The sequence below is a fragment of the Bison bison genome, unplaced genomic scaffold (assembly GCF_000754665.1).
Source record: "Bison bison bison isolate TAMUID 2011002044 unplaced genomic scaffold, Bison_UMD1.0 scf7180017864163, whole genome shotgun sequence".
NCBI lineage: Eukaryota > Metazoa > Chordata > Mammalia > Artiodactyla > Bovidae > Bison > Bison bison.
Window position 1 is genome coordinate 8,312,400 of NW_011494735.1, and position 9,744 is coordinate 8,322,143.

Sequence of the window (9,744 nt, forward strand, 5' to 3'; positions counted from 1 at the left end):
GATTTCTCCAGCCTGGCATTTCACATGATGTACTCTGTATAGAAGTTAAATAAGCAGGATGACAATATACAGCCTTGATGTACTCCTTTCCCAATTTTGAAACAGTCCATTGTTCCATGTCCAGTTCTAACTGTTGCTTCTTGACTTGCATACAGGTTTCACAGAAGACAGGTAAGGTGGTCTGGTATTCCCAGTGGAAGAGTATTCCACAGTTTGTTGTGATCCACATAGTCAAAGGCTTTAGTATAGTCAATGAAGCAGATATTTTTCTGGAATTCCCTTGCTTTTTCTAAGATCCAACAGATATTGACAACTTGATCTCTGGTTCCTCTGCCTTTTCTAAATCCAGGGCTTCCTTGGTGGCTCAGATGGTAAAGAATCTGCCTGCAATGCAGGAGACCTGGGTTTGATCCCTGGGTTTGATCCCTGGGTCGAGAAGATCCCCTGAAGAAGGCAATGGCTGACCCACCTCAGTATTCTTGCCTGGAGAATTCCACAGACAAAGGAGCCTGGCAGGCTACAGTTCATGGGGGTCACAAAGAGTCAGACACAACTGAGCAACTAACACAATGGAATATTACTCCACCATAAAAAAGAAAGAGCTACTGCCATCTGCAGCAACATGGATGGATCTAGAGAATGTTATGCTTAGTGAAGTGAGAAGAAAAGAAAAATGCTATATGATACCACTTATATGTGGAATCTGAAAAAATAATACAAGTAAGTGTTAATCACTCAGTCATGTCTAACTCTTTGTGACCTCGTGGACTGTAGCCCTCGCCTCCTCTGTCCATAGAATTCTCCAGGCAAGAATACTGGGGTGGGTTGCCATTCCCTTCTCCAGAGGATCTTCCCAACCCAGGGATCAAATTCAGGTTTCCTGTATTGTATGTGGATTCTTTACCATCTGAGCCATCAGGGAAAATTTATGTCCAAAACCGAAACAGACTCACAGATAGAGAAAACAAACTTGTGATTACTAAAAGGCAGAGGGGATTAGGGAAAGGCAAATTAGGAGTTTCAGTTCAGTTCAGTCGCTCAGTTGTGTCTGACTCCCTGTAACCCCATGAACCGCAGCACTCCAGGCCTCCCTGTCCATCACCAACTCCCGGAGTTTACCCAAATTCATGTCCACTGAGTCGGTGATGCCATCCAGCCATCTCATCCTCTGTCATCCCCTTCTCCTCCTGCCTGCAATCTTTCCCAACATCAGGGTCTTTTCAAATGAGTCAGCTCTTTGCATCAGGTGGCCAAAGTATTGGAGTTTGAGCTTCAACATCAGTCCTTCCAATGAATATTCAGGATGCATTTCCTTTAAGAGGATTGGTTGGATCTCCTTGCAGTCCAGGGGACTCTCAAGAGTCTTCTCCAACACCACAGTTCAAAAGCATCAATTCTTCTGTGCTCAGCTTTCTTCACAGTCCAACTCTCACATCTATATGTGACCACTGGAAAAACCATAGCCTTGACTAGACGGACCTTTGTTGGCAAAGTAATGTCTCTGCTTTTTAATATGCTGTCTAGGTTGGTCATAGCTTTCCTTCCAAGGAGTAAGCGTCTTTTAATTTCATGGCTGCAGTCACCATCTGCAGTGATTTTGGAGCCCAAAAAAATAAAGTCAGCCACTGTTTCCCCATCTATTTGCCATGAAGTGATGGGACCAGATGCCATGATCTTAGTTTTCTGAATGTTGAGTTTTAAGCCAACTTTTTCACTCTCCTCTTTCACTTTCATCAAGAGGCTCTTTAGCTCTTTACTTTCTGCCATAAAGGGTGGTGTCATCTGCATATCTGAGGTTATTGATATTTTTCCTGGCAATCCTGATTCCAGCTTGTGCTTCCTCCAGACCAGCATTTCTCATGATGTACTCTGCACGTAAGTTAAATAAGCAGGGTGACAATATACAGCCTTGACGTACTCCTTTTCCTATTTGGAACCACTCTGTTGTTCCATGTCCAGTTCTAACTGTTCCTTCCTGACCTGCATATAGGTTTCTCAAGAGGCAGGTCAGGTGGTCTGGTATTCCCATCTCTTTCAGAATTTTCCACAATTTATTGTGATCCACACAGTCAAAGGCTTTGGCATAGTCAGATCATGAACTCCTTATTGCCAAAATTCAGACTTAAATTGAAGAAAGTGGGGAAGACCACTAGATAATTCAGGTATGATCTCAATCAAATCCCTTATGATTATACGGTGGAAGTGAGAAATAGATTTAAGGGACTAGATCTGATAGAATGCCTGATGAACTATGGATGGAGGTTCGTGACATTGTACAGGAGACAGGGATCAAGACCATCCCCAAGAAAAAATTAGGAGTATAGAATTAAGAAATATAAATCTATATAAAATAGATGAGCAACAAAGATATACTGGATAGCACTGATAATTATACCCACTATCTTGTAATAGCCTATTATGGAATATAATCTTCAAAAATACTGAATCACTATATGATACACCTGAAGACAACACAATATTGTAAATTATACTTTAATAAAAGGGAAAGGGAAGTTGCTCAGTCGTGTCCGACTCTTCGCGACCCCATGCACTGCAGCCTACCAGGCTCCTCCATCCATGGGATTTTCCAGGCAAGAGTACTGGAGTGGGGTGCCATTGCCTTCTCCGACTTTAATAAGAAAGTGATGTTAAAAAAAAGTGATGTTTCAGTTAGATATATTAGTTTTTGTTATGGCATTAAAGAGGCAGGGAGGGAGGATATTTCAGAAATTTTACAGTAATGCCACCTTGAGGAAATAAAGTCTGAGTTAAGATGGAAGCAATGGGAATGGAAGAGACAGACTCAAAAGAGATTATGGAGAGACAAACGATAAGATTTTGGTGTCTGGCTATCGGAAGAGGCAAGAAATGACAACTCTGAGGTTCAGTACCTTTGTCATGAAAAAATAATAATTCTGTCAACAGGAATTAAGAAATCAGGTGGGGAAGCTGTTTTGGGCAGGTGATGAATGAGGCTCTGTGTGCCCAAGCATGGCCGTGAGGTGCTGTGAACTATTCACACCGCGCAGCTCGTTGCTCGGGAGGAAAAAGTTCAGTCTTGAAAGTGCAGGAGTTTTATGGCAGAATATAAAGATTGAAGAGCTGAGGCTTGGGTCCTAATGATTTTTCTGAGATTTTGAGCTGACAGGAGCCTTAATAAGGAAATGCAGGAAAAGCAAGATGTGGGAGAAGAATCAGCAGACTGTCACAGAATCCAGGGACAACGAGTTGTGAATCTGAAGGATGAAATTTTGCAGAGAGGTGACAAGAAGAATGCTGAGGAAGAATGCGAGATCTGGCAATTTTGGGGTCTAGACATTCAGGCGTCAGATTATTTGAAGCATTAGGCATGCTTATTCGTTTTGTTTGGAACTTCAACATTGAACTATTTTCCTTTCTTATTTTAGTAGATTTCTTCTTGCCTTTCACATACTGTATAGGAGCTATTTTATATTCCTTTAGTAATTCTCATGCTCAGGGCCTGGCTAATCGGAACATACTTGAATGCTATAATAGTAGTAGGTTTTTGTGAGAATTAAATGAACGGTGACTGGAGTATAGTAAACACTTAGCAAAAATTATTTGTAAAATTGCAAACTTTACAGCACTATATTCTATATTTTTGAATTACTTAAAATTTTAGGGGGGGCAGATACGATGTCTTTACTGTTTTAGTATTTTCCCGTGAATGCTTAGGCCAACATCATAATACGTGAAGTTGAAAGGGGTTTGAGAACCATGGTTTTATGAAGAACCTTTGATTCTTAACTCAGAGGTTCCTGCAATTATTGTGCTTATTAGATTAAGTGTACACCATAAACTCAGAACTTCAAAGGTAAAAAAGAAATACTGGATTCTCTCCATTCCCTCCAATGGTTAATGCAATTCTCTGCTTCCTTTCTCTATGTCTACTCAAAAAAGAGTGCCAGAGTGAAGGCCTTCTGAGTTGTCCCATTTGTATTTTAAATGATGTCTTCATCTCTTCTGGAAGGAACAACCTGAATATTCAGCCAAGTTGCTTGGAAGCAAGTTAAATGGGCTCCAGCACTCCTTCCTTGATAATATTTGGGTGTCTTTTATACTTCTGTATGAAAAGAAAATTTACTGTGTGGCAAACCAGGCCAGCAAGATTTCTCAGCAACTTAATTTAGAAGTGAATTATTCTTCTGAATAGACCCATTCTTTGTTTGAGTACAAGGCAATCTTTTCATGTGATTCCTAAATAAGCACCCTGGTTACCTCTACCTGAGTTTCCACTAGTGTCACTGAGTGTAACAAAATGTACTTTTTCCTAATAGAGGTTTTATGCTCTCCAGCATGCTACCTCCCTATTACAGTTCATACTCTGGGCTCCTTTTATCTTAGTAATAAATCTGAAATTTGTAAGACTTGTTCCCAAACTTTAAAGCTAGCTCTCTGTTCCCTTTGGCATAGAATTTAGGTTTTATTTGCCCCCCAAATAAGTTTTTCCAGGAGAGAGTTTGGGACTAAGAATAGTTATTATATTATAAATAAAGTAAAAGCAGAAAGTCCTATCTAGGAGTTATAACATTAATAAATCTATCACTTATTTCATCAACCATTCTCTATGACTTTGAGGGGAGTGTTTAAGCCCTTAATTTAAATGAGGAATTTATTTCATCTCTACTTCATGGTGATGATGATTTATTTGTAAAAACATTTATATGGTATTGGTGGTTTGGATAGATTGCTTTATAATGACAGTGAAACTTTGAAAGAAGTCTGTTTCACTATCAAAGAATTGGTCAATTTCTAAGTGATTTTCAACTTAGAGTTTTTAAGAAGGCAGTGGACATAAACTTCTTTTAAAAACAAATATACCATATATGAAGAAAATTGTTTATTTTAGAGATTAGAGCATCAATATCTCTAAAAAGAAAGCCAAACAAATAAAAATGGGTTTCTCTGGCAACTGTCTTTTGCTGATAAAATCCAAAGAAGAAGCCATTTTAACCAGTTCCTGCTTTGTGATACAGTCTTAGGATTGTAGCAGAAAAGCCATGATGTTTACTGATTCTCAGAGAAATCAAAGGGTCACCCTACTGTGAAATTTGTGATTGATAAGATCAGAGTATTGGTTGGCCAGATGAGTTCATTAAACCCAGCTACATCCTGCAGTGAGGTCATGCCAACGCAAATTATAAACTCTCTGGGACTGAATATAGCACATTCATGCTTCCCAACCCACCTTACATGATCATACTGAAAAACAGCAACAGGAGGGACTTTCCTGGCAGTCCAGTGGTTAACAGTCTCCCTTGCAATACAGGGGTCTCGGGTTCAATCCCTGGTCAGGGAACTAAAATCCCACACACCACAGGGCAACTAAGCCTGTGTGCCACAACTACAGAGCCTGTATGTTCTAGATCCCACGTGCTGCGACTACTGAGCCTGCCCGTCACAACAAGAGAGACCACAGGCCACGGGGAAAGATCCTGCAGGATACAACGAAGACCCCATATGCCATAACTAAGACTTGAAGCATGCCAAATGATAATTTTAAAAAAAAATTAAAAACTGGCAAAGGTTGTGTTTGTTTGTTTGTTATGAAACGATAATAACAGGAGACCCAAAGGCTCTAGGAAGTTACGTTTTTGGACTGGGTGAAATTCTTTCTGTCCCACATTGGGTGAACATCATCAAAAGCTTCTGAAAGAGACATTTAGAAGCTGCTTAGATACTGAGTGTTGTTTTCTTGAAGCACAGTTTCAGGAAGAAGAGCAAGAGATTTGAATACATTGTTACCTGAGCACAGCCATGCTAAATAGAAGCCTAAGAAGAATATTTCGTCTATGATCAGAGATTTATACAAGTAGAGCTGGTGATTATCATCAGCCACACAGAACTGAAAGCAGGGTATATGATTTATGTCTGTTGTTAAATTAGTGTATTTATTTCACTATGAAAGGCATGGAACCATATGTAGAAAATTTGGGAGAGAGAGAAAAGGCAAAAAATCAGTTATCATCAATCCTATGCAGTCATTCTCTTTAATCTTCATCTCTCATCTTTCATCCTTTTTCTTATTAACCCAAAAAATAATTTTTAAAACTTGCTGAAATTACATTTGTTTTTATAAATGCAATTTTAAAATATATCATCCACATAAACATAGATTTAGTGTATAATGTGATAAAGCTCAAAGGTATAATTATGGAGCAACAAATGATAACTTGCGGTATTTGAAGCAATATAGCTTCAAACTGTTTTATTTTCAATAAAACTGAATTGTTTTATTTTCAACATATTTGCACTCTGTTCACTCAACCCTTTTCCAATGTTAAATGTACTACAAATACAAATATTTCGAGTAAGTCTTGGCTTGTAGTATGCCATTCGTGAGTGATGTTTTATTGTTGCTAGTTATTATTACTGTATTTGGTAATATAAATAACCAAAAGTTACTAACTATAAAGGCATACAGCACCAAATCCTTTATAATGCCAACCAAGATATGTTTTAGAACAAAATGTGAAATGATAAATATTATCTAGTAAAGTGTAGAGGGAAGTACAGCTTGTAGAAGTCATTTAAAACACTTGAATTCATGAAATGCCATCTAAGATGTAGCTCACTTTTAATAATCATTGGTTTTCTTGAAGGGACATAATTAATGTTCTTGCTTTCAAAGGGATTCATTCAATTGAATGACCTTTCCTGATGATACTCCTTTCATCAGACTTCTTGCAATTCTCTGCCTTCCCTTAAACAGGGTAGGAATTAACTCTTGATGACTCTTTATCCTCAAGGCCCTCCTAATGAATGAATTTAGTAAAATTAATTCACACAACATTTTTACCCACCCAGGAAACCCTTCACAGTGGTCTTATGGAACCATTGCCACAAGTCAAAGAAACAGTTGCAGTGGAATTTTGGTTAATGAAGGTGCTCTTTTTGACCTGGTAAAACCTTGAAGCGCTTTTCAGCTTGAGACAGGTGTGACAGTATCCCTACAGATTACCTTCTAAGATTAACCTTTTACATTATTTTACTCATGAAGTTCTTAATGCCTAATACATTGATATTGTGACTTAAAGCAGAAAGGTGTATCAGTCTACCATGTATCTCTTATATCTTCCATGTTTGAAAATAAATTTTATAATGCATGTAAATTTTTTATACTGCATGTAAGAAAGGCTGTATTTTTAAAACCTCTTCCTAGCCCATGTTTATGTAATCAGCTTAATTAACCAATCCAAATTCTGGATATCTCTGCAGATAACTGCAGAACCACTTAGTCTGCCTAACTTTTATTTTGGTATCTGTATGATTTATTGATTGTTCTTTATTCCTAAGCAAGAACACATTGTTTCCATTACAAGTCCCTTTAATAACCCAGATGAGAATCAGTTAAGCATCAAAGCTCTACAGTGAGATTATACATTACTACTATCAGTAGTTTGTGGCCATTCAAGTAACAAGAATCAACTTCTCAACTAGATTCAGTGGGAAAGTGAAAATGTTTACAATGTAAAGTTTTATGGCTTATTGTCATATTGCAGAGGTGGTTTTTACATTTTTAGACTTTTTCTCTCCATAATTAAATTGAGATGTTATATAAACCTTCCAAAGGAAATGATACTGAAAAATAAATGTTAACACCAAGATTATATAAACCTTCCAAAGGAAATGATACTGAAAAATAAATGTTAACACCAAGATCATTAAATTTTGGACTTTCATATCTTCTTTTGCACTTAGGTTTTTGCTTTTGTTATCACTTATTTATTATGTCTTTCCGAATTCTGATCAAAAAAGTCACTTCACATTTGAAAAGAATTAAAGAATGACCCAAGAAACAGATGGATTTTATAAGGGCTAGTTGAAGATTGTTTTGACATCAACTATTTCCTTCAGAGCATTTTTCTCAATCCTTTTAAGCTAAAAGGCTACCTTGTAAATATCTTGGATATGTGTTATTAATGTTTTGGAAGAATCACTTCTCTCCAAGCAGTCTAATTCTAGAGTTCTAAAACCCAGAAGAGAGAGTTACGCCTATACAATATTATAGGTGTCGTGTGTTCCAGAATTCTGATGGTGAAAAATGTCAGTATTCCATCAGAGGGATGATGAATTGAGAAGTGCCTTCCCACTCTCTGTGGTTTCCATGGTACTGATTGTCAATGCCTTTTGTTGTAGGCAGAATACTTCTATGAATTCCTGTCCTTGCGCTCCTTGGATAAAGGCATCATGGCAGACCCAACTGTCAATGTCCCTCTTCTGGGAACAGTGCCTCACAAGGCATCAGGTGGGTGGTCTTTGCCTCAGAGAAAGGTTTATGCTTAAAATATAATAGTGGTGGGAATACTATTTTAGATCCAAATGTCATCCATCAGAGAGATTACAGGATGTTTTCTTGAAGACAGCTATTGATTTTAGGGCAAATCAGTTGTTATGTCCCAATTTCCTTTGGACAAAAGATTAGGATAGGCGTGAAGAAATGGAAGTTTTAGAATTTCCTAAAAATTCAGTTCATAAATGATTTCAGATTAAAAAAAGAAAGTCACTGTATGAAATATACTTGGCCAACAAGTGCTAATTAATGTAATGCATATAAGTGTGGCAAAGATACAAACTAAGTGATTGAGAGGGAATGGGATAAATCAAGAAAAATTTCCCCTAAATGAACATTGTATTAAATAGGAATTCGAAGCAGAGAAGAGAAATGCAAAAGTGGGAGAAAAGGGTTCAGTCTTTCAGACCTAATCATCCTTCTTTGCTTAGAAAGTATAGTATGCAGTTAGGTATTTAGAACTTTTCAGCTTACAAAGCACCAATTCTTACATTATCTAATTCATGTTCTGGGAGAGAGTCAAGGCTTAAATTACATCTCCATTTTAAAAATTAGAAAATCGAGGCTTGTGAGGTTTAACTGACTTTCCCAAAGTCATATATTAGTAGTAAGTGGCAGAGCTGAAACTAGAGCCCAGGTTTTATGACTTTTAGAAAAATACAGAGATCTCTTATGTTAACATGTTCCAATATTTCCTTCTGCCTTGAGTCTATTTTTTTTACATAATTGTAGTAATATTATATATTGTTTTTACATGATGTTTTTCTGGCTTTTAACATTTTAACATAAGCATTTTCCCATGTCATTGCAGATTTTTCCGAAAGTTCTTAATGTGCTTATAATATTCTATTTTATGAACATACCATAATTTATGTTCCCTTATTGTATGTTATGTAGATTGTTTTTAGGGTTTGCATACTAAAAATATCACAGTAACCATTCTTTTTTAAAGTAATAGATGGTCAATACACCACGACTGTCAATATAAGGCCCTGCACAGAATGGGCATTCAAAAAACACTTGTTGGATTAATGTGTGTAGCAGAATCTTAAAGTTCATCACATTATTTTTTTTTTTTGAAAAAAATATATTTTTAATTTTATTTTATTTAACTTTATGATATTATATTGGTTTTGCCATATATCAAAATGAATCTGCCACAGGTATACATGTGTTCCCCATCCTGAACCCTCCTCCCTCCTCCCTCCCCATACCATCCCTCTGGGTTGTCCCAGTGCACCAGCCCCAAGCATCCAGTATCCTGCATCGAACCTGGACTGGTGACTCATTTCATATATGATATTATACATATTTCAATGCCATTCTCCCAAATCATCCCACCCTCTCCCTCTCCCACAGAGTCCAAAAGACTGTTCTATACATCCTGTCTCTCTTGCTGTCTCGTATACAGGGTTACTGTTACCATCTTT

At 37.3% G+C, this 9,744-nt stretch overlaps 1 protein-coding gene across 2 annotated transcripts in view; it reads left to right on the forward strand.

Moving 5' to 3' along the window:
* The window catches only part of WIF1 (WNT inhibitory factor 1), a 92,355-nt gene that overhangs the window by 48,014 nt on the left and 34,597 nt on the right, over positions 1–9,744 (forward strand). For both annotated transcript variants that reach the window (XM_010841580.1, XM_010841581.1), the window contains exon 3: positions 8,161–8,269. In XM_010841580.1, coding sequence (XP_010839882.1) covers positions 8,161–8,269 — 109 coding nt within the window. The remainder of the gene's footprint in view (positions 1–8,160; positions 8,270–9,744) is intronic.